The 25,014-nt window shown below is 42.5% G+C and overlaps 1 protein-coding gene across 2 annotated transcripts in view; it reads right to left on the bottom strand.

Annotated features, from left to right (window-relative positions):
* Positions 1–25,014, bottom strand: part of CHST11 (carbohydrate sulfotransferase 11) — a 175,568-nt gene that overhangs the window by 96,010 nt on the left and 54,544 nt on the right. For both annotated transcript variants that reach the window (XM_052790276.1, XM_052790277.1), the window contains exon 2: positions 4,006–4,091. In XM_052790276.1, the coding sequence (XP_052646236.1) occupies positions 4,006–4,091 (86 nt within the window). The remainder of the gene's footprint in view (positions 1–4,005; positions 4,092–25,014) is intronic.

Below are 25,014 nucleotides of genomic sequence, written 5' to 3'. Positions count from 1 at the left end.
TTAAATTCCTGGGGTTTCATATACAAAAAAATAAAAACCCACTCGTACAATGCAAGCTTACGTCACATTCCTGCAAGGCTCTTCATCTGTGTTCAGTTACATCTCGATTTCCTCCTTTGCTACTTGCTGTCTATTGAATCCTCTTTCTCTTTCTATTTACAACTATGTGGCAGAAGGAAAATAGTTCTGCTTAATACAGATCCAAATTGGCTTTCTAATAAACCCATTAAAGAAATGGTCCATTTCAGCCTTCAAAATTTGCCACAGGAACCTCTGCAGCTTATTACTAAACCTCTACCTGAAAACAAAAGGAAAAAAAGATAATAGGGACTCAAAGACATGCTACATACTGCCTGCCATATATGCGGAGACCACAGCCTGGAAATCCACTTACTCAGTGTAAATCCAGTTCAGTACATTGACTTTTCTTTCCCTCACGGTATATTAGTGCTCATGAAAAATCTTGCAGTGAAAGCCCTAGAGTAGAAATCTCTTGTCCACAGACAAATGCACTTCCCACATTCTGCTCTATTACAACAGGCAAAAGAGCAAAAGCATTGTTCCTACTTTTACAATAATCACAAGGCCAGACACTCAACTAAGACATAAATAATGCATGGGCTCTGTCATGGACACTTTCTCTAGCCCTCATTCAGTGCTATCTCCACCCATTTATCCTCTCCTTCTCCACCAAATGTATGAACAATTATGATCAGCCCACTGAAAATGACTGCAATTCTAACATTCAGCTCCTACAAGCCACCAGACCACCCTTTCAGTCACCTCCAGATCATTGCTACATTTGAATTTACTCAAGCCAAATCTTCCTTTCTGGTTCTGGGTTTTTTCCTTTTTCCTTTTTCTTTTTTCTTTTCTTCTTTTCTTTCTTCCTTTCCTTTCCCTTTCCTTTTCTTTTCACAACCATTTACCAACCAAAAAGAGATTCAAGAGACAAATGATGGCATTTGCAAACAACTCAACTCCATAGAAGGAAACAAAACAGTGCAGGATCAGAGGGGCTGTTATATGTCAACATAGTAAATGCCCACAGTCAAATTCTCAGCTGGTGTAAATCAACCTGTCTCCATCTGGCTTTATGAGGGCAGTGCAACCTGATGCTGAACACACAGTAGAAAAAACCTTATCCCTGTTAAACTACAGCATTTTAAATCTGAGACAGTACTGACCCTATCTGGCACCTATTTCAGTCGATGGCCAAACTCTCATCTCCCCTGACAGGCAACAGCCAGGAGCACGCTCCATGCGAGGACGTATGGGCCCTTAATTCCATCTCAAAGCAGGGACCCCCACAGGGCCCCCTCCCTTGCCCACCTCTCTCGGGCATCCTCGAGACATTCCCACGAACGGCAGCAGCAGCAGTCACGGTTGCACACTGCTACCTACGCGAGGAAACGTGAAGTACGTGAAATGTACGGTGCACTCTATAGCAGAGGATGGTGAGCCATAGGTGGGTTCTCCCGTTATACTAGGTCATGTAAAAAAAAAGCACATGGACACATTAAATATTTAAAGTTTCCTACCCTTAAAAAATCACAACTGCACCTAGCTTATAGTAATCCAAAGCCATAGCTGCAGGGCATCTTTCAGCAGCCTAAGACTGGTGTTTGAACTACACAGATTCCTTAGAACTACAAATATCTGCTTGATCAGCTCCACCGTTCCAATGAGGCAGCTAAACTTGAGTGCCAAAGAGTTCCTGTAACGGCACATGCAGCCATCGGCATCCAGGAGAAAAACATGGGATCACCGCACCAGGAGTCCAAAAGGTTCTGATGGTCAAGGGTCATCTTTAAGATCTAACCAATTTTTTCAATTATCTAGATCAGTAAGAGAGAGATTTTGGCCAAAAATATCTTCTTGCATATTCGTTATATAGTGACTTCTGACTTAACTTTACAAATGGCCAATCATAACTGCTTCAGCAAGAAACTCACGAGAAAGATGAGGGGTCTGATCTCCATTCCCCCAGTTTCAGAAACACGGGTGAATTCTTGAGGACAAGAATGCTACTGCCAAAATATAGACCAGTGTCTAATCTGCCACCTTAGAGACAGACATATTTTGGGGCAAAAATGGAAAAAGAAAGATTACCCACATATTTGAAGAAATATTCTAGGGGGTCATCTCCAGTCTGTTGTCTTCTATGGCAGCCTCTACTCACTGCCTTTTCTTGTTACTGTTTTCCCAAAATGAGCGCACTTGCTTGCCTGACATTGCCAGTCCTTCTAGGACTGGGTGCAGCACACAAAGCCCCATCCAAAAAGCAAACAAACATCAATTAAGAACAAAGAAAGCGACAAAAACTAAAAGCTTGGTAAGAACGGATGTCAGCAAGCTGATGGAAACACTTCGGCGTAAAAAACGTCATCTGCTTAGTTCAACATCAGCTGCAAGAACTGGCGCGCTTCCCCAAACATCAACTTTTCCGGCTGGCTCGTAGGCAAGCCCGGAAAGGGATGCTAATGGTTTGCTTGGTCAGGGCACGCAGAAAGGAAGGAGAGGCAGCGAAGGAGCTGCCAGCTGCATCCCGTGCTTCAGGAAGCTCAAGAAATCTTTTCAGTTGACCAAGCTTGCAAGGGCTCTGGGATTACGGCCCTTCAGTGGATGGGGATGTTTCTTTCTTACGGGATGGCCTCTAACAATGTTAAAGGGCAAGGAGGTTTTAACCAACACACAGCAGACCCCAGAGAGACTAATTACTCAAGCAGTCTCTTTTCCCTTACCCACCCTTCTTGAGCATCTGCAAAGAGTCTTTAAATTTAACCTACAAATGCTAGTATTTTTCCTTTTTAGCACTGGATTGTTCCTCTTCAGGGCTTTTACATGCACTTTCCATTTACCCAATGCTAACTCCCATAATGGTCAATAAAGGCCAGTATATTAGTATGATAAACTCATGTTCCCAGCCATGCACAGAATTCAAATTGAATTAGAAAGTCAGCCTCTGTTCATAAAAACAACACTATGGAGCAAATGGAGCTTTACTGCACTACGTAACAGATATCACATATCTTTGGGTTGTTGTCAATTCTTCATATAAATACTTTAAATCACTTAGACTTCATTTTGCACACTATATAGTGAGTCTCTTCATAATCAAATAGTATTTAAAACATTTACTGCCTTGTTAAATCTAACAAGTCAGATTTATTGGGATAGTCACTTTCCTTAATAGCCAATTTAGTAAAACTCAATGTATTCATTGATGGATAAATATATAATAGGCGGTTGTTAAACTTTAATAAATATGTTTAATAGTCAGCTGGCATTTTCTCTCAATGGCAGCACTTCCTCTCAGCTGCCAACAGGAAATGCTGCTCCTGAATGTGCCAATTCAGCCCACATGCAGGGAATAAACTGATCTAGAGGAGCATGAATTTCAGGTAGCTTTCCCGCGCTGGTTGTCACATGAAGAACTCTGCATAAGATTATCCTAAGCTCCCATCAAGACCATCAGGTGTTAAATAGCACACAGTGTAAGGAAGAGTATGAGCTGCTGTGTTTGTCTAGACTCCATACAAGCAATGAGCCAGGACAGGAAGGGCAGCTGTCTACCTGAAAGCCATATAAATAATATTCATGTATTATTATCGCTATTTAGTCTTACCGCACTCTTTGTTTCATGTATATCATGTTGCATTCTCTCACCCTGCCCTGCCACTCTGTGTTGATCCAACAGATTCAATTCCGATGCCTCAGCTTCTAGCTAGGAGATCAAAAAGGTACTCTTTTAAGGCTTTTAGGTACCTAAGGAAAAAATTTTAGTGGAGTCCACATCATTAGACAACTGAAAACCTTTAAAAATCAGGCCCTTAGCTCAAACTGTAGAACTTCATGCCTAAACTCTGCAGATCCCAGGATCAGTTCTCCAAGCTGAAGGCAGCTACCACATATAAATGAGAAAAACCAGACCAAAATACCTTTCAGAGGGACTGTATTTGTACACTGGGCTGGGAAGTTTGATCATAGCCACAAGACACTCACCTGGGTGGGATTATACAGTTCCTGGAGCGGGCTTCTGGATCCTTTCCGGCAGCAAATGTCCATCCCAAATGGATTTCTACGCATTACTGCAAGGGGAAATTGAAATTAATACAGGTTAGCAACATTGGTTAGCCATAACCTATTGCAATACCTACAGCAAGAAGAGATTTTCTGACAGATACTGGGATTCTAGACAGTGTTGTATCTTATTTTCTAATTTTACTTTCCCGAGAAATTGCCCGAGAGCTAAATCCTTTATCTATTGTGGAAGTTACTGAAAAAAAAAAAAAGCGCTCTGGTTCCCCTCTCACAAAAGCTGTTATCCAACAACTTCCAGCTTGGGTGCACAAAAATTCAAGCATAGGGACCAAAGTGACACAATTTTAGCAGTGCTAGGTACCTGCTTCTCTGATCGTCAGGGAGGAGTTGGATGGATTCCTATAATCAGCATCTCCGAGAGGCAATGTTTGAGCCTCTCTCAGCCTAAATACAGAAGTACACAGGAACCTAATATTAAAACGTCTAATTTTAAAGCTTTTGGCCTAACTCTTTGGTTTCTCCTAGAACAGACACTCGGCAGTACAAGACACGCATACAGTCAATCATTGCTGCACTTCTCGCTACAAACTATATTTTGCTCTATATATTGCAACTGAATATCTGACTGATCCAAAACCCAACTTATGCTATGTCATCCCAGCTGGAAACCAGCAGGTTTTCAAACCAAAGGCTTTGTCAAAGGTCTGACTGAGGAGCATTTTGGATGATAAAGTGCTTTCCAGGAGAGACCTTGACCTGAGCCCCAGCAGGTGCAGAGATCATGCGTTTCAAGTTAGACCTTTGTGGCCATAAAAGTCTACCTAAGAAGCCATTCGGCTCCGATCACCCTCTAGAGTCACGAGGAGAACAAGAGCTTGCCTGCCCTTCTAATCTCACGTGGCCCACATCATCCTCCGCAAACACTCCTCTGCCCCAGCTTGCTCCGCTAGCTACGGAAGGAGCATCAGGCTATCAGACACCAGCATCAGGCGTCGCAGCCAAGGGAGATTTGTCTCGTCAAGGTTTAATTAAGACACAACCAAAGGAAAGAAAAGATGTTCCTGCTGGGAATCTGAAGGCATTAAGCAGAGTCAGACACGCTTTTACCACCGCTTGCCATGTTTTGTAACCAGAAACTACTGAAGTGTCCTTCAGCAACGGTTCTGAGCTGCACCACTTGCAGACACAATATTGCAGGCTTCAAGCCAAGAGTCAGAGAATACAGTCAAGTCATCTTTTAATACAGAGGGCTAATACGCAATCATAATTGATACATCAACTAGTATGAACCACAGAAAACTGTATACAGTTCCAATCTGGAAACATAATAGATTCCTTCGCTCAATTCCTATCTATTTTTCAATTGAAGGTAATTATCTAATAACGTGCCGTGTCGCTTTTCCCCTGAGCAAAGAGAGATTCCACAGGTCTTGTGGCAGGAGTCAGACATACATGCTTAGTAAACAAACTGGCTAAATGTTTTGATTTTCTTCACAGTTAGGATAGTAATGTTATTAAAGGCTATAACTTCAATTTACATGTTTAAATACCTGATTAACTTCCAAGCATTTTTAGTCACACAGCCAAGTATTGTGATTCCTTTGGTTTTGCGCTAATGTGCCTTTTTAAAAGCTGACTTAGAAAGTGTTTAAAACAGTTAAAACTTTAAAAAGTTTCTGCATGAGTAATGCCAGCTTCCAGGGTTTGGAAGTGGTTTTAGGAAGAAAACACTAAAGCGAGGGCGTGAGACATCCAGCAGTCGTTCTAACTACAGAGCTCCTGTCTGTCCCCTCCCTGTCTATCGTCCCCCTCCATATTCTTGTACCAGGAACTGCGTCCAGGGATGCTTTGAAAATCATTTTGTAGCCCCCTCACCATTACAAGAAATCTTTCCAAAATTGAGCCTTCCAGTCAACAGCAAACCACATCATTTCCATTTAAAACACCAGAGCAGGGGGAAAGGGAGAGGGGAACATTTCAGTGTATCCAGGTCATTAGACTGTGATTAACCAGGATCCTGAAACACTGATGCTTTGTTCCAAAATGAAGAAGAATTCTAGTGTGGTGTTCCTTAATTTATTACTTCACTTTTCATTTCCATTAAATACAGTAAAGAGCAATGTGCATAAATGTATCCCTTCTTGCTTCACTTAGCCAGCAGGTATAAACACAGCAACACTTTATATGCAGCAGTAACAGCCATAAAGATTAAATTATTTGCACAACATGCAAGATTTGATTCCCAGATGTAAACAAACAAACAAAGCAACTGTCTCCCCAGCAAAAGCTAAATGCTAATGTAGAACCTTAGTCACTGAAACCATTAAATCTTTTTTATGATTCCCAATATTACTTAATTGGTTTGTTTTTTCAATAAAGCCTTTAGAAGAAGACTGCGGAGTTAGCATAGCAACACAGCAGCTCAACACAGCACTCGCTTCCCCGTTTCTCGTTGTCAGGAACGGCACGCCCTGACGCAGCTGTACGCAGCACATCTGTGCACACCCGGAGAATACTTCTGCCTCGAATTTAATGCCAGCATTGAAATACAGGGGACTGCTCCCCTTTCCTCAGCAGAAATCCCACTCGCACCTTTTGCAAAATTGTCCTTAGGTGAATAACTATCAGGAATGTTTATATATAGTTCAAAACACTTGCTGGCATGCCTGTGAACAAACTCACTTCTCAGGGCTCCTGCAACCTGTTTTCTACTGTCTCAGCTTCTCTGAGGCACTGTTTCATTATGTGAATGACATGACCTTTTTGGCCTGAATCTCATCTATAGCAGTCTGCAGTAAGAAAGACGTAGTATGGATGTTAACTGCAGCTATACTAATTATAACAACACTTTTACTAAGACTCCATCATGCTATTGTGGTAGTGAAAATTAAAAAATCAAGCCCTTTATCTTCACCAAATCTTCTTATTAACATAGTAAATATCTAAATTTACATTTTATGGCTTGCACTGATCTCCATACATAATTACAGTTAATTATAATCTAATGATAAGTATTGCATATGCATGGCTCCAAGAACTGATTAAAAGATCACGTTCATGTAGACTAACTGTATGAAGCAGCTGACAGCAGCACTGAATGCCCTTAATGATTAAAGAGTAGTGTTAATACTGCAACTGCAGCAAAATCAGCAATCCCCTGAGTTTAGCCAGGATTGCGAGCAACTGAATGAATTGTTAGTTTGTTACTTAAATACAAGAGCTGTAAGAATAAGACCTTTTTTCCATCTCCAGGAATGATTTGTCCAAAATGCAATCTTGGCCCATCTGTTAAAATCTGTGGAATCACTAGTCATTAATTTAATAGCAAGTCTGGAGAGCATGTTAGCTAGGCACCAAATGTCAGTTTCTCAAAAGAGAAAGATAAACAGCCTTGCTGAATTGAAAGCTTATCAACATAACAATCATCTGTGTATATATACATAGAAGGAAGCTCCATGTGCAGGCCTTAAATTAGCTCAGAACAGAAGAATCTGTGCACAACTTCTCAAAAACTCGATTTAGACTTACTAGTACCAAGAGCAGGAATTTGACCTGTGAATTACAGTGCACTGAGCAGGAGAACACAGCCCTCCTCAGTCAAACCTTCTAGTGTCTGTGCAGAAAGAAAGTCCAGAGGTTTTGCCACAGTCTTGCTCCGTTAGATGACTACAAATTAAAATGTAGAACCCTCAAATTAAAGACACCCTTTGGAAAGGCACGGTTTGGGAGCATACTGAGAGCCTGCAGATCATCATCCAGGACCTTTGAACCTCCCACCGCGGTCCAACAATCGATGTGTTCACAAGCATCTCCTCCCCAGGTCCCCCAGGTCCTGAACCCGTGATGGCAGAGGCAGGGTTACAAGCGACAAGAGTAAACGCACGTGGCAAGGCACCTACTAGATCTTGGCATCTACGAGAGGGGATGTCACCTCCAGGGTGCATCTAGCCAAAAACGCAAGACAACAGTGCCTAGAATAACGGGCACATGTGGGGAGGGGGAACGCGCAGGTGGGCACATCGGGTATAAAGCCTTCATTTTTTGGTGTGACATTTCAGAGACTGAAGATCATTTACACAGAAACACATGAACCAGGCTTAAGTTGTCACCTTGACTTGGCAGAAGGCATTTATAATGCGCTTAGTAACCTATGAAGACCCTGTCCCAGAATGGGAGACCTCCGGTATTCCCACAGGATGAACAATGACAGGAAAAAATACTTACAATAAGAAGCCACACGAATGCAATTTCTGCCTCTCCCTATCAGGAGCTACAGAGAAACTGAGAGAGGGGACATCGTGGCACTTCTCTTGGGAGATTACTAGCCTGAAAAGGTATGTGAACACTGCAACTATCTGGACAGAAGAGAAAGTGGGGAAAAAATCATGGGAACCAAGATTCTTGGAGACTTAAAACCATAAAGGTCACCTTCTCACAAAGTGTCAGAAGGGCAAATGAAACCAATTCTCACAAGCTGTGTGGGATCAAGTCACAGAGTAGACTCTGCCGGAAGAGACACACAAAATAATTGTCACTTCTTCCACTGGACTTGCAGAGACAAACAAGTGACATTTTGAACGCTGGGTACGTGCACTCAGCAGCCACCTGTATCACTACCATCCTACAATCCCGTAAATGTCAGAAGTTCCCATTTCCAAGATTTCTGTAGAATAAAAGTTCCCCAACTGCTATCTAGCAACCATTTTCCTACGTGGTAACATTTAATTTACATTGCTTGGATTATTCTAATTACTTGCACAATAACAAAAACCAAATGTAGAAGCTTTACCTCTGTTCACTGCCTCTTAAATTAACTGACTCATGTTACAAATATTTGAGAAAAGTTCTGAGGACATATTAATATTTAACTTTTCATTATGTTGGTCTAAGGTACAAAGACAAAATTCCCTAACACAGCATTGCTTAAAGCTGATATACATAATTCATTCCACCTATTTGGGATACGAGTTGTCTCGCTGAGGAGAAAGTATGCATTGGAAGCAATATAGTGAGACTCTGGTTGAAGATGGGATCCTGTTCTTGTTTTAAAGAAAAAAGTCAAATATATTCCTTTTTTTGGTCTGACTTCTCTTCTTTTTTGGTCTGATTTCTGTATGAAAGGCTGAAAAGTGACAGCAGTCTGCTTGCTTCTTTTGGCTGTGGTACATTGCTTTCCAGCTAACACTGCTGTCCAATTGCCCCTAATTTCAGGCCAGGGTTAATGCTTTCCATGGAGCATCTTACTGCCAGCAAAGAACAGGTACATAACCTAGTACCTCCTTTTAGAGCTGTAAACAACTGGGTTAGGGCTGAACATTCACCTACACATTCCCTACCCAACCTAGACAGAAAAATCAGTGCCACTTGGCCCAGGCAAGATAGCAGCATCAAAACAGTTACTTGCATCTTTGGTGTCTCTAGCCTTGTTTAAATAAGCTACTGCCCTCAAACTTCCTGAATTTTTAAAGCAAAGCAAGAATAATTAATTATACCCATACTGAAAGTTCAGAGATTCTCTTCAGCTAAAGATTTGGACATGGTTTGTCTTCCAAACTCTTGCATAGACTTCTGCTATGACCCCAAAGCAGCACAGAAAATTACTTCTATTGGGTACATAGGACGGAGCATTGAAATACACATCCAAATACTACACTAAACACCTTCTCAGAGACAGAGAGACATCCATAGCTCCATCGTAAGTATATGCCCATAAATGATATTATAAAACTACTGCTCCATCTGTACCGGCAAGAATTATGCTCGGGGCAAACTGGTCACATCCGAATACAAAACAAGCAAGGCTCATCCAACAATATTTTGCACATGCAACACTCTTGAAGCATGAAAATACTCCGGGCAAAGTTGAAGTAAGTGACCCTAGGAAGCAACCCTTTTCCAGAGTTCGTCAGAGGCTCTTGGACAGAATTTTTTGCTATTTGGAACATCTTGTCCACATACCTTTCAGACATTTAGCTAAAATCATGCTGAACAAGCTTGTTATTAGTAACCAGCTCGTTCTGCTTCAGAAAAATGAGGCTTCCATAATAATTTACAACAATCTGCTCTGCAAGACTTCAGCCAAGTCCAAACCACAGACAAAATCGGAAAATCGGCGACAAAAAGACTACCTCATTTCAAACTTCATTAAAATTCCTATGCCCCCTTCTACAGACTAATCAGGCTAAGGACACTGAACGGTATGAAAGGGTTAATTTTTAATCAGCAACCAGAAGCATGAGGAGTGAATGCAAATGCTGTCACCCAGCACTCGCTCCGGAGCCTGAGTAAGGAGACTTTTAGATAGCTCTCCCGGCAATGATTTACAAACACTAATCCTTCAGCAGTGGTTCACAAACATCGACGGATTGATAGCAACATCTTGTGACATCTGGGGCCTTGTGCTTTGCCGCGTTGAGCTCAGGATTTTAGAGTAAATTATCGGTCCTTCATCCGGAGACTACAGGTACAAGGATTTATGACTAAACTCTTGTCTGGCCTCTTTCATTTTCTGAAAGCAAAACTGCAGCTTTCTTTGCTGGAGCTTGGGAGATCTATTTTTAGAAAGTAAAAATCAGATTAGGTATTGTATATGAGCATGCCAAAGTCTTAAATGCAGATATGAGATGATTCTTATTCTCTACGTTAACGGAGAACCAGATTTTGCCTTACACCAGACAGCAACTAGAAACACAGGGTTTTACTCAGCGTGAGAAACAAGCAAAAATCAGTGACCAGAGCACCTTACCCCATGTAACACCACTGTGCCTCACGGACAAACCAGAGACCTTACTGAGCTGGGTGCTGTATGTACACAGCAAAGAAACAACCCCAAAAGCTCAAGGTTTTAGAGCTCCACCTGAGGAACAGGGATGCTCTATTTTAGTTTAGCAATACCCGTTCATTGATTCAACATGTCCATCCTACCCTCCCCTGATGTTTCCACTCCCAATCATGTACCGGAGGGACTTAATGAAGTAAGACTGTGGATGGATACGACAAAAGTGAAGGATGAAAATAAAGAAGAGGTCACACCTTAGCGAAATGATTACGGCTGAGACGAGCAGCAAAGCCGCTAGTTACAGACCAGGGACCAGCAAAGTAACAGTCCTCAGTACACAGATCAGAAAAACAGAGGCGAAAAGGTTAAAGACCTCCACAAAGCAAATTAGTTGCTACAAATCGAATTCATTTTAGGAAGCGAGATGTCTAATCTGAACTACTCATTTAAGCTCCTACAATTAACAGGGAGCCGTAGCTGCAGAGGTGGGTCTCCCCACGTGCCTCTGGAAGTGGCTCCCCTCTTTTCCACTGACCAGCAACCCTAGATGCGTTGATGGTTGAAGTTACATGAAATAAATCCTGGCACACCAAGGAAATGAATCTTAACATTTGTTTCTAAGCCCTAATCACTAGTTACAAAGGTTGTAAATGCCCTCCAAAGAACAGAGAGATATTTAATTACTTTTTGCTTTAGACAGATTTCCAGAAATAAATTTGTATTTTATCCTGTTTGTTCTCAGATTAGCATGGGATGGGTTTAATTGGGCACAGTGGGGAAGTTAATATTCTTGGGTGAAATTATGCAGAGACTTAGATCCTTGGCCACCCTACGGACATTGCATGTGGCATAAATTAGCACAACATCTTTCCTGTTAATGAACAATGAGCAACTTTTTTCCAGTAATTTTTTTAAAATGTTAATCCACATGGAATTTCTTTAGAAGTCTCAAGAAATTATCCACAAACCTAAACCAAGAGACTTTTCCATAGGCTTTACTTCTCACACAAGGAGAGCTCTGTTTTGTTTATCTCTGTCACACACAGGCATACACTGCTTTTAATGCAGTGAATTTCTGTGGGTGCAAACTACAAACTATATTAGACTTGGTCAGAACTTTTCTGATACAACCTTGTTTTCTCTGGCATGAAATGCAGATTCAGGGGCATCATAATCTTTCGTAGGTCAATTCTGGATGGCTCGCTGACCACCTCAGCTGCCTGCTCACCTCTGTGTATGCCCTGGCTTACACCATCCATTAGCAAAGCCAGATGTCCCAAAATGTTGATCAAAATGCTCTATTTCTTTTCTCCCAGAACTATTTCTAAGTCTTCACAAATAAAAGAAAAAAATTTTTTTACCATCCACATCAACTTAAGAGGAAGTTCTTTGTTTCCTTTTTTCTTTCTTTTTCATCTCAAATGCAGTTTTCTACAAAGGAAGTAAGAAACTAAGGAATTGTGACCAACTTCAACTATATGTATTTCACAAACACACACACATTATGCATTTGCATGAAGGAACGCTGTGGATCCAGTATATCAAAATGCAAAGAAAAACTCTCTTTCTGGACGTTACGCTTTTTCCTACTTTTTCAGCCCAAGTTAGCCATATGTTTTGCAAAACGAGACTGCAATAATCTGGGAAGGTTGGAAAATTTCTAGTGAAGCTTACAGGTTTCCAAACATGCCTGCCTCCAATTTCTAGATACTCGCTGTAACAACATCAGCAGGCACATCTGCTGCTGGGTTCTCTTTATAGCAAAGAGTTGAATGCTCTACCCTGTTCTTCTTATCAGCCTAGTTTTCAAGCCTGTAGATAGTTGGCTATATCCCATCTCTCTGATGCAAGTTCAAACGAAAACTGTGTAAACGTAGGTCCAGTGAAAAAAAAGCTACATTTGCATTGTCCTAAAAAAATGAGAAGCTAGATTTCTTTTTCTGTATTTCCCACTACTTCCATTACACTGTCAGGACCAGCCTACTTAACAAACATGATGTATGAGCTTGCTCAAAAAAAAAAAAAAAAAAAGAGGGAGTGAGAGAAAACCTTTAAAGGAGGAAGGTTTCTTTAGAAAGCTGTAATTTTAAAAGCATTTATCTTGAATCACGGTCAAAATGAAAACGACGGCTGCTACAGCTGCAGTCTATTTGAGCTACTGTTTCTTTGCTGCTCTTCAACAGATGTGCATTGAAGATGAAACACAAAATCATATTTGCTATGGATATACTCAAACGCACAGCAAGTCTTCTCACAAGCCAAGCAGAATAGAAAATAGAGCTGCAGCAGTCATTTTAACCCGGAGCAGTGAAAGGCTCAAACTTTTGGTCTCTGAACTTCAGGCAGAAGTATTGCACACACACGTATGCCCACCTGACCTGACACAAACAGAAATCAAGGGACACAAGTCATTTCTGTCCTAGTGACAGGTCTAGATGGACCAAGATTTACCACCTCTGAAGCAGTGCCCCTGATATTTTTAGTGCAATCACATCCTCCTGATACTTCACTGTGATTTATGAACAATAATTTTCTTTACAAAAAAGAAGCGCTAAACAATTTGATAATCGGGAAAGAAAGTATGAAATCCTGCGGTAATCACTTCCAGAGCAGTCATTCATTACGCCAAAGAGGATTACGACTGCAGCTTGTTGGATAAGCAGATGAGCTCTTACAAATTAAGGATGCTACTTCCTTGGCAATGCGAAGGCCAAAAGCTGATATTAAAAGGAAAAAAGTACCACAGACAGTAAAGGCCTGATTCTGTGATTTGCAAAATGTCTGGAGTAATAATTAATACACAGCCAGGCTTTACTGTCTTATTCCAAGAGTTTATACTGTTTAATACTTCTAAACTCCAAGTAATCCCAAGGCACAGAGACGCAATCGGCTTCTTTGCAAGACCTTTTACTTTTCCAGCAGCTGGTTATCGCCCCAGCTGACCTGGATCAGGGCAGGTCCAGGTCTGCAGAGCACTGCTGGGCCATGTCCAGCCCCATCGGGCCATGGAAGCTCTCCAGTGCTCCCGACTTCTTCCAGCAGGATCTGTACGTCTATACGCAGAGGCTGGGAAGCCGCTTTCACGCACTCTTTCTTTGTTAGCAACGAGCTGTACACAGATAATATTGCTTTCAGATATAAGAATCCACTCGTGCAGCAGTTTTGAAATATTCCAAACCACAGATCCTTCAAAACATTTTACATATGAATAGGACATTGTCAGTTCCCTCAGACCCAGGCTGCACTTCAGCACACAGAAGAGTAAAATACACATTAGCACTATAAAACTTCATCTCAATTAGCATAATCTGTATTTCCATTATAGAGCCCAGCTTTACAGCCAACCTCGGGTGAGGTACTGAGCACTCTGGATCTGTCTTTCTCTAAGGAGAAACTCCCCAAACACAAGAAAACCATTCAGAGCGGTGAATGTATGAGCTTTCAGTGCCCGCTTATCTTTCAGCGGTTCTACTCCCTTCCTCTACCTCCTTCCATTGCTCCCATCATTTCAATGAGTTCAATTAAAACCTTGTGATGCACTTTGTCTACAGCGAGGAAATGCAGTCATGCCTCACACATACCCAAGTGGATGGGCCAAGCACACCAACTCCACATCCAAAAGGAAAAAGGAGTGAATGAGGAAAGATCTTCCTGTGATTTTATTTCCAAGGAGAGCATTTAAAGGAGAACCAAACCAGGCAGCAGTTGCAAATCACACATCTTCTGGTATCACTACCAAACAGGATGCTCGACAGACTAAAAATCTTAAATTGATTGAGACTCTTCCTCCAAATATTATGGATATGCTATAAAGCACAGGATAGTAATACATACGAGGCCACTGTGCAAGTGGAATAAACAGGAATGAAGGAATTTCACATTATTTCAAGGCTTCAGAATATTGGATACCTATCTGACCTTTATCGGTAGTAATAATATTTCATAATCAGCTTTGGTTTCAGTCACTAATAACCTGCCAAATGCATTGTGAAATTTCTAGTAATGTTGCAGCTGGTGACCGCTAAGTATCTAAAACACAGGATCACTCTGACAGCATGACTCGGAAGGAGATGGACACCAAAACTGCTAGGCAGAACCATGGACTTAAAATGTTTTTCCACAGGAAACAAATTCTGTTCTCACACTTGTGAGGTCTCATGCAGAGAGGGATAGAAAGCACAGAAGAGAGAGCAAAAAAAGAAAGCATCCTTTCCAGAAGAATTCCTTAAAATAATGCCCAATGAAGCTGTAGTTCATCTTTCAGAAAGACAACTCATCTTCTTTCTGAATTTGCCAGGAGCAGAAAATCCACCTTGGGAAACAGGTTTGATGTCAAACCCTCCTCTCCAAACAGACCCTCTTGCTGAGCTGAATTGACTCACCTTCCAGCCACTGGATCGCGTGGTGCAGCTGTCTGCTCCCCATGGCCATACCTCTCTTCTCTACGCAAGAACCTATACGTTGTGATCAAGGCACCCCTTAACTCTCCATCATTCTGTGCAAGTTTTCTCAGCAATTCCTCGCTTCTCTTGTTTTCTTCTGCACACGTTCAAAGATAACACCACAATGTTCTGAAAGCAGGGTGCCCCCACCTCACACAGCACCGCAGCAAAGGCTGCGGCAGGATCCGTACGACGAGCAAGTACAACCTTCCCTCTCCAGCCCCGGACCGCCCTTACATGTGTCCGGGCAGCAGCAGCTCTCCTGGGGCCCAGGGAGGAGGCAGGCCAGCTAGCGAACCATCCATCATCCTCAAACCCTTTTCAAACCTCCCTTTCAACAGAAGAGTGTCCTCGACTCAGTAAGCATCACTTAGCTTTTATTCCTCTACACATGCACCCTTACTAAAATTCACACTATCTGCTGCCACCCAAGTCACTAGGTATTCACGGCTCTGTACTAATGGACTTGCAATTTTCCTCCTCTGCATTTACCATTGCCCTAACTTTTGCATCCTCTGTAAACCTGATCAATAAATTGCTATGTTTTGTTCTGGATCATAAATTAGAACATTTAACTAGAGTCAGCCCAAAATCTAGTCCCCCAAGGATCCCATGGGAAATGTATCTGCTTAGTGATGACTTCCCAGTTACAGCTATTTTTACAAACTGTCAAACATTTTTAAAATCAGTATTATGTGTGCCAGATTGATATGTATTCACTTGCCAATTTAACTTTTGGTTTATTCATTCCCATATGCACCTGTATAGGAGTGATTTTGATATTCAAATATTGTATCATTAAAACAAATGGGGTCATCAGCTTGGAGAATTCATTTTAAAACATTTATTTGTGAAAAAAGTTTAGGTTAGTTTTCTGCCTTTAACCTTCCAAGGCTGCAGAGAAGGTTTCTATTATGTATTACAGTCTTGCTTTGCTCTCAAGTCTGCGTGGGTTAATTTTATCACAAGTTCTTGAAAGCTGAAACAGCGAAACTGCATTTTAATTGAAAATACTTTATACTTTCAGCTTAAAAAAAATAAAGCAGAATAAAAATTACAGTTTAAGTGATGCTTTCTAAAGCCACAGAGTTGAATGGCAGATAGGACCGACCCAGAGTGAACAATCTCAGAAGGCTGCTGCTTTTGGAGTAATCCTTAACGTTCTATGCTGAAAACTCCATTTGTCTTCATTAAATATTAATCAGCCATTACCAAGGAGGTATATATAAAAGCTGTGTTAAATAATAGAACCCAACAAGTGAAAAAAAACTGATTTGATTTCAAATTTACAATAAGGGGTTATCACATATTACCTCTTTCCAAGCTGAGATAAATCATCTCAGCTCCATGAACTCAAGCTGATCTCTGTCCTTTTCCATGGCTGGGAGTCACACCTGAACTGTCTACAGCGAAAGGAGGATTTACTGAGATCAACTGCTGGAGTCCTCAGCAGGCAAAGCGGTCAAAGCATTTTATTCAGCTGGGAAGGACACCATTTGCGTGCATATGTGGAGCTATTCATGCAGGTATCATATGAGTGAGTATGTTACATCCATACATGAGTGAATATACACATGCATTATTGATGTTGACATCGCATACCAGTGTTTTACCTACCACCAGATGCTGGTTATTTTTTTATTTTGTCATTACTTCATTTTCAAGAGTTGTAACATGCTGCATCATGTTTTACTGTTCAAATCCAACAATTAAATGGCAGTATATTCCAGTTTCTCCTTTCCATTCTCTGTATTTTGCTCCTATCTATTTCATTACAGGGTTTCCAAGCTGAAAGCTTAAGTAATATTCAGAGAAAATGGCAATGTGAATTTTTCATCTAATAGTAGTCTCTTATTTAATAACCTTTTTTTTCCAGAACACACCGCCTTTCAACTATTCTATTTAATCAAGCTCTTGACATAATATTTTCCTGTCAAAACCTATTCTATTCTTCTGAAATCTTTATCCTCTCCTCCCTGACCTTTTCTTTTTTCCCCCCACCAAACTATTATCCCCTTTGGCACTCTGCTCCTGCCCCTACACACCCCTACCAACCTTTTAGGCTCATTGCCTGCTAACCATTTCTCTTCCCTCACCTCTTCTAGTCTTCCACCACCACCCAGCTCCCTCCCACCGCACTCCCAAAGCAAGAGGCCAAGAAAAAAAAAAAACATCTCGCTCCCTGACCTGGCCACCGTGCCAGGAACGCGGGTCCCGCTCAACCCAAAGCAAGGGGTGGCAATGGGGGCAGAGGAGGTGGCAAGGGGTGGTGGGGACAGGAGGTCCTGAAGGCATGGGGACTTGGCTTCAGTTGCTCAAGAAGAACCAGAGAACAGCCCCCTCCCGTGTGTCGTCCCCCCCCGAGGTTTCCGGGGCTTTAATCCCATCCCTGAGCCCGGCAGGCCTTTTCCACCATCTCGGTGGCCCACTCCCAGCTCAGCGCCATCACTCCACGCACTCCCCTTCTCTATTCCCAGGAGACCCCATCCACCCAGAGGCCCTATGTTAGCTAAAACACACAAAACACAAAATAATGAACAAGAGCCTTTGAGAGGCAGGCTGATTACAGGGCCAAGAGCTACAGCACAGGGAGGCCAGGAGGCACGCCTGGTTTTATTTATAGTTTTTACTCGGCGCTTTGTTCTTCCTGCAGTTAAAGCAGTTAAGAAAGATGACAGAGTTCGAGGTCGGGAGCATTGTCACAGGCACACAAAGGCACGATCAGACGAGAGGTTCGGCAGCGATGCCGCTGCGTGCTTTCCCGTTTCTCAACAAACAGTTTTTCCTTTCCATTTTACACACTCGCTTTCAATTCTCTATCCTACATGTTTAAACAAAGAACAGCCATCTCCTCAAACAATTAAAGGCTGTGAGTATGGAAAATAGTCCCAGACTTTGCATGTTACTTTATGGCAGGATACACAAGAAATTTACTCTTCCCACCAAGGCTGCGCTGCAGCTAAAATCAGTGTTGGAAAAACAAGGATTTCAGGCAAATACAAAGGGCCTTAGAAATTAAGACTGCCTATTACCTCTACCTCAGCTATGAATGTTTTCTTGAAATGAGAACCCTGAATAGAAAAGAAAATGAGAAAAACCCAAGTTGATAACCCCACTGTCATTAACCTTGCAGGAACTGCATTTGCTATATTGTGTTTGTGGCTACCACCAAATGTGTGCTAATTTCAAAGGAGAGCTGACTGTGCGTATTTAAAAAAAACAAATCCAAACCACTAGCACCGACTAATTTTGCTGCTCAAGACCTTAGCTATATTCGTTTTGTTGTTGTTGTTTTGCATTGCCCACAAAATAACGAGGGATACAAAGGCTGTAGATGAGGATACCAGTGAATCTGAAAAATCAGAGCTTCTAATCACTCTGAGGTAATTGCAATATAAAAAAAAGAGTGCAGGGTGAAGGTAACCAGTTATTTTATTCAGATCCTCCCACATGAACAGAATTAATTCCATGCTCTGCAGATGTTCATTTGTGTCCTCCTTATCCTATGGGGAAATTAAAATACAGGGTGGTTTGCTGTATACTCTGCTTACAATGTCAAGACAATTTAACTGTTTCTATTGCAGCTGTGCTATTTCCCTGCAAAGAGAGGACAACAGCCCTAATGCCTATGCCCTCCATCAGCCCACCCCAGCCCCAGCACCGAGGACCTCATTCAATTCCTGCCTCACTGAGGAATGTTCTTTTAAGTATGAGGCTCTCTTTGCCATCCTCTTGCCATACTAGTAATGCTACTAAGTACTGGAATTCAAGTAAACTGTCTTAGGCTACAGTTCAAGCTCTTAGGTATAATATGTGCTTGGGGATTTGGCACGAGCTCCTGTGTAAAGCTTCTACTTGCAGCTTTCTTCAAAACACCCTGATGGCATCATCCAGCTTTCCAAATATCACCCCCATGACAGCTACTGCTAAACACCAGCCTCCAGTTGGACAACACAACATCAACCACCTCTTTTCCAGACCTGTTTTGCTTCAAAAAGTCCCTGCTGGAGCTGGTTCTTTGCATCGTGGCTTCTTTGCGTGGAATAGGTTGGGAATGCAGCCTCCAGTTGCAACTGGAGGCTGCATTCCCAACCTATTCCACGCAAAGAAGCCTCCTCATGGCCAGGTGGGAGCTGAAGCTTCTTGTCTCCCTCCGGATGGTGGTCAGGGCTGGGGGCAGGTTGAGGCTCATCCCAACCTGCTCATCCCAAAAAACAGCTGGCGGTCAAGTCATCCCTGTCCTCAAGTCAATCCCAAATAAAACACACAGGGCAGGGAGAGGAAAGGGGAAACAAAACAAAAATACAGCGAGTCCCAACCAAACATAAGGGTTTCTCTCCTTCATCTGTTAGCTCTTCCTACAGCCAAAACACAGAGTTAAGCTATGCACATGACTAAGGGTTTCCAGCACCAGGGGTTTCCCAATGCTATTTGTCTAATCAAAAAGTCAACAAGCTACATTGTGGATTTTTATTGCAAGGACAACACTGAGGAAGAAACCGCAAGACTTCATTTCCTTTCTCCTATGTTTTTCAAACAGCATCTGTTTGCTCACCGCAGACAAAACAAAACACGGGCTTCTTCCCTCCCTTTAAACTAGAGATTAAGACACTCAGATCGACTTTAATATTGAGAAGCAAGGGACCAAAATGGTTCTTTCAAACCCAAACAGCATTTTTCTTCCCCACCATCCAGACACAACATGGTCACACCAGTCACCCAGGTTCTGCAGTCTCCTTCCACAGCAGCAGCTCCCTCCCAGCAATGCCATTTCCCCTCCTCACAGCAAAGCTTAGGTCAGGATTAAAGAGATTAATCTGAAACACAAAAGGTATTTCACTGGCCACATCAAGTACAATACGCGAGACAGAAATTATAAAAGCCAAAGGAAGACTTTCAGCTTCCCAGCAAAAAGTAGCCATTAAAAGCAGTCATCAAGGCCTGGCACCGAGCTAACCATGCACAGGGTGACAGCCAGCCCCACCACTTGTCACTTGGTGAAATCACTGTCTACATGCTAACGCCTCAAACAAGCACTTAAATACATCTCGCTCCCCAAATCATGCTGAGAGGAGACGATTGGGATGAACTGCAGGCCACCCGCAATGGTCACTAATGATGCAATTTATTTCTAACAGAGATGACATCGCAGCAACCAGCATTACTGTTTGACTTGAGAAGTGTAGAACACAGCAAGAACAAACGCTTCTTCCTCCCTAAATCACCTCTTTCCCCTTCCCATGACCTTTCTCCTCTGCAATGGAGTAAAAGTTAAGTTTTAAGAAACTGAAGAAAATGGGGAGAAAACGACAAAGCAAAAATAAGACTTACAAAAAGCTGCATCTATGTGGCACAAATAAAAAGAAAATAATAAAGTTTCAGTTTAAGTTTCTTAAAAAAAACCTAATCAAATTCTACTACCTTTCTCTTTTCAATGACAGCCTTTACAGGAGAGATTTGTCCACTTTCTTACCCGATTCTGTAATTCACTGCTGTCACTACACAGGCACCAGCATTACTGAATTTACACAGAGTCACACCCAGAAGGTTATTCAAAATACAAATTACACAATCCAGCACTGAACACAACAGCTTTCCTGAATTACAACTGTTTCCCAAAATACGGGCTGGTACCACGTTGCTAACTGTAGCCTGACCAACCCATGTCTATCCAAACCGCTTCAAAAGAGCGAGCAGCAGCAAGAAGAAACTGCCAAGCAGGGACACTCAGCCCAGATTTTGAAAGCAAGCACGGGTTTATTATCAGGCTGTTCTTTTGAGTTATACTACCAACGCCTCGGCTACACTGGATAAAAATAAAAGCACAGTCCTTCACGAACCATGCGCCTATCCTGACGCAAAGTGCTGCCCATGCTCTGCAGCGAGAAGAGCACCCAGCTGAAGGGATGCACGCAGAGAAGCCGTGCTGCTCGGTGGCCGGGGTCCTGCGCGGGCAGACACAGCCTGCCGACCGCAGCCCCGGGGGAGAGGGAACAGACACAGGTCAGACAGACACCCAGCTGCGTCCCTCTGCCACCGCGCACGCTGCAGAGACCTTCCAGGGGACAGCGATGGAGGGTTCTGAGGCAAGGAGAGCATGGCCACAAGCCAACTTCGCTGTCACCTTCCGTGCAGCGATGACAGCTCCGAGTCGGCTGGCTTCAGGCTGAACCGGACTTCCCAGATCGTGCAGCAGGGCACGGAGAAGTCACCTTACACAGCGAGGTGTCGGGAGGGGAGAGCAGGGAACACAGGATGCTCTGCCAGGCAGGATGAGGCAAGCCAAGAGCGCTGGTACCATCGCCGTCACACTGCGTCGTCTTCCCTGTAAACATCGACCACTCTGCTCTCAGCAATGGGGAGAAAAATACCCCCTTACAGCAAAGGGGCTGGGGCTGGGCCAAAAAACCATGGGGGGAGACCCAGAATTGAGTTAACAACGTCACTAGGGTAAAAGATGCTATTGAGGATTACATCTGTATGGAAGACAGAAGCAAACTAGTCACTGGTAGACAGGATTAATTTTCCATGTATGAAATCTGAATTTCACTTTGAAGGAAAGAGAAAAACTACAGAATTTTTTCAGGTAGCAGCAAAAGCAGCAACTCTATTGTCCTTCTCAAATTTCTACACTGAACAACTACTCATGTTACTCAGCACTGCCCACCTCTCACCTTCCCTCCCTCCGCTATGAGTGACTTCAACAACCCCTACTCTTGGCCCCAAGAATTTTTGAGTTACTAAACTGGAAAATAGCCAGTATTTAAAAGAATACAGCTGATGATAAAACATACCACATCTGAAATGGAGCATTCAAGAACAGCTTCAGCAAAAAATACTCAGACTTTAGATTCCCTACTGAAAAAATCCACCTCTCCATTATTATTTGTCTGCATTTAAAATTCCTATAGAAAAGCTCTTACTTATTTAGCAAGAGCTAGCCAATCCAGGTTGAGAAGTGCCTAATCCCATTACAGTTTTCCTTCACATCATCATCATATACCTGTGCCCTGTTCTTAAATCTGAACATGCACTTCTCAAAGTCAATGGGCTTGAGTGTTGGGCCAAAATTCTTCCCCAAGAAGCAAAGGTGCCCCACAGTTTATACCTCGCACTGGGGTTTACTTCTGGACTCTACTTTTGGTTCCCTCACAGTCTTCTTGTGTAACCTTGGAGGTACCACTTCAGCCCAGATTCAGCAGTATACTGAAGTACTCGCTTCGCATCATGCATATGAGTTGAAAATCAATGCAAGTATATTGACACAGTCATGACTTGCTGAAGGTCAGAAAGCAAACTGGTGACGGAGCTGGAAATAAAACAGAGACCTCCCGATCTCAAGATCAATTCCTTTAACCTCCAGGCCACGTTTGCATGAATTAACAAGGGAAACAATTCATCTGCAAGTGGTCTGAATCATTTTAGTGATCAGGTAATGTGTCCCAGTTCTGTCATTGTTACAGTTGCTGGCTCAGAGCTCCAATTTCCACCCCCATGCCACTTGCCCAACAATTTGTGTCCTTGGGAAAAAGTAATCAAGTATGATAAGGATGACAATCATAATTAGCTTAAAATATAGGCCTGCTGGCATGTACTGGGAACACATTTTAATATAAAGAGCTAATGTGAAGAGAGCAAGACTAAAGCAATAGAAATTTTAGATTAATTGAATATGGATATCCAAACCCAAATTATGAGAAATGATCGTTTTAGGAAGCTGTAGGAATTCCCTTTACATAAATTACTCCTTTAAATATTTAAAATCCCACTTCAACCTCAGTAGAAATTAATGTTTAATATCTGCTCTTCTGTAACCTGACAAAAGCATTTGTAAAAAGCATTTAGCCCAGTCAGCCCCATCCTGCTCTCAAAATGTGGGCAAAAGAAGGTGGACAAAGACCAAATAACGTAAGAAACCATCTGATTTCAGTCAGATAGCTTTGCTGAGCTACCTGTCATCGAGTAAATAAATCACTTGCTAGAGAAGAAAGGAGAACAGACCTGAATGCTTGAAGGTGACTCTTTGTAACAGCAACCAGTTATGAATTATATCACATTAGCCCCACTTCTGTATTTTAGAAATTTTCTTTTTCCAATACATTTGTCTATCTTCTGCCACTTTTCACAGTTAAGCAATTACTGGTCTGTTGGAAGGACGCCAGCTGTCAGTACTTCTGTCAAACTGACACTTCACAAATATGTAAGAGTTCGCATTTCTGATGATGAATTCCTCACTGCATGTGTGACAGGATAAATTACTGCCAGCAATACCTACGCAACGACTCCATGGGTCAGTGGGCTTCCCGTAAAGAGAGACAGGCAAGGTGAAAGGCACTGTTGCAGCATGACAACTGCCACGTTGTGGGATTTAAAGAGAGAGTCGTGTTTGGGTTTTTTTAAAACTAAACTTCATTAAAATCCCAGCTACCAAAATGCCACAAGCACTATGGCCATGCCCATGACCTTGGTAACATGCGTGATGAGAGTCAAGCAAAGCTATGGGACAGGTGTTCATGAAGGAAGCATGAACAACAATGCTAGGTTGCCTCTCCAACACAAGGGACTATCCACTCCTTGGGTCCTCCTGAACCATTTCAGTTTGGGTGAGAAACAGATGAGAATGAGCCAGATGCAGCCTTCCCTGTGCATCCACAAAACTGTTCCGCTGCCCCGTCCCTGCTCTCCCCAACACCGCAGACACACCGGGGAGGCAGCCACCCTTCCCGGCAATTCTCTCTGCCGGGTCCTCATGAGTTCCCCAGGTGCCCTCCTCCATCCCCATTGCCCACAAAGACAACGTCTGCTGATTTGCAGGGAGAGAAAGCCCTCAGCCACGTTGATTGAACCTCTCAGAGGACCAGTTGCAAGCCAACAGACCTGGGTAAAACAACTCTTTTCAAGAGTTTTAACCTTTCATTTAAATACGTACTAATTCTTAAACCTCTTGCCCACCCTACGGACTCAGATGTCGGGGATACAGATGCAGAGATTGATGCCACATTGATACAACACAGATATCAAAGCCATACCACAATAAGCAGTATTTTACATTTATCAAAGTAGTGTTGGTTATGTGTCTACTGCATAAGCCCATCATGGAAATGACCACTTAACCTGTCCTAACTCGTCCTTTCCACTCAAGAGCATAGCACAAGTACTGGATCCCGGTGGGTTTCCAATCCTTTGCCCTTCTCACTGAATTTCTTTCCAAGTCATGCATTGTCCCACTGGCTGAGGAGCAAAAGACAGTGTGGGGTCAGCAAGCTGGTGAACAATAAAGGTTTATTTAATCAACCTCTTATTGAGCAGAACTTGGCCAACTAACCTATGCAAGTGCCCACGAGCTCTTTTGTTAAGTCTCTCCTGACCAACTCATTAAACAGAACAGCGAAGTACCATCCTGGGAGGGTGATTAAACTCTTTGCTGGAGGAAGCAAGGAACAGTCTGAGATCACTCAATGTACACACATGCTAGCACTCAAAGCCAACAAGCAGAGATTTCTTTCCAATTGAAAGAACTGCTGGTATCTGTGGGAAAAAAACCCAAGGCTTTTTCCTTGTTCTTTTTAATGATTTCCAGTGCTAACAAAAGACAGAGCCACATCTACAGCTGGTACAAATCTCAGCAAATCCACCAAATTTGACAACACTACACGCATCTAAAGCAACTGAAATTTTGGTTCGAAAGCCTTAACTATTACAAATAAAAAAGTAACACCCTAAATTTTGGTTCCTATTAAAAACCCACTG

The sequence above is a fragment of the Harpia harpyja genome, chromosome 6 (genome assembly GCF_026419915.1).
Source record: "Harpia harpyja isolate bHarHar1 chromosome 6, bHarHar1 primary haplotype, whole genome shotgun sequence".
Lineage (NCBI taxonomy): Eukaryota > Metazoa > Chordata > Aves > Accipitriformes > Accipitridae > Harpia > Harpia harpyja.
Note: the sequence above shows the minus strand (reverse complement) of the source record. Positions and strands in the feature narration are given on the sequence as shown.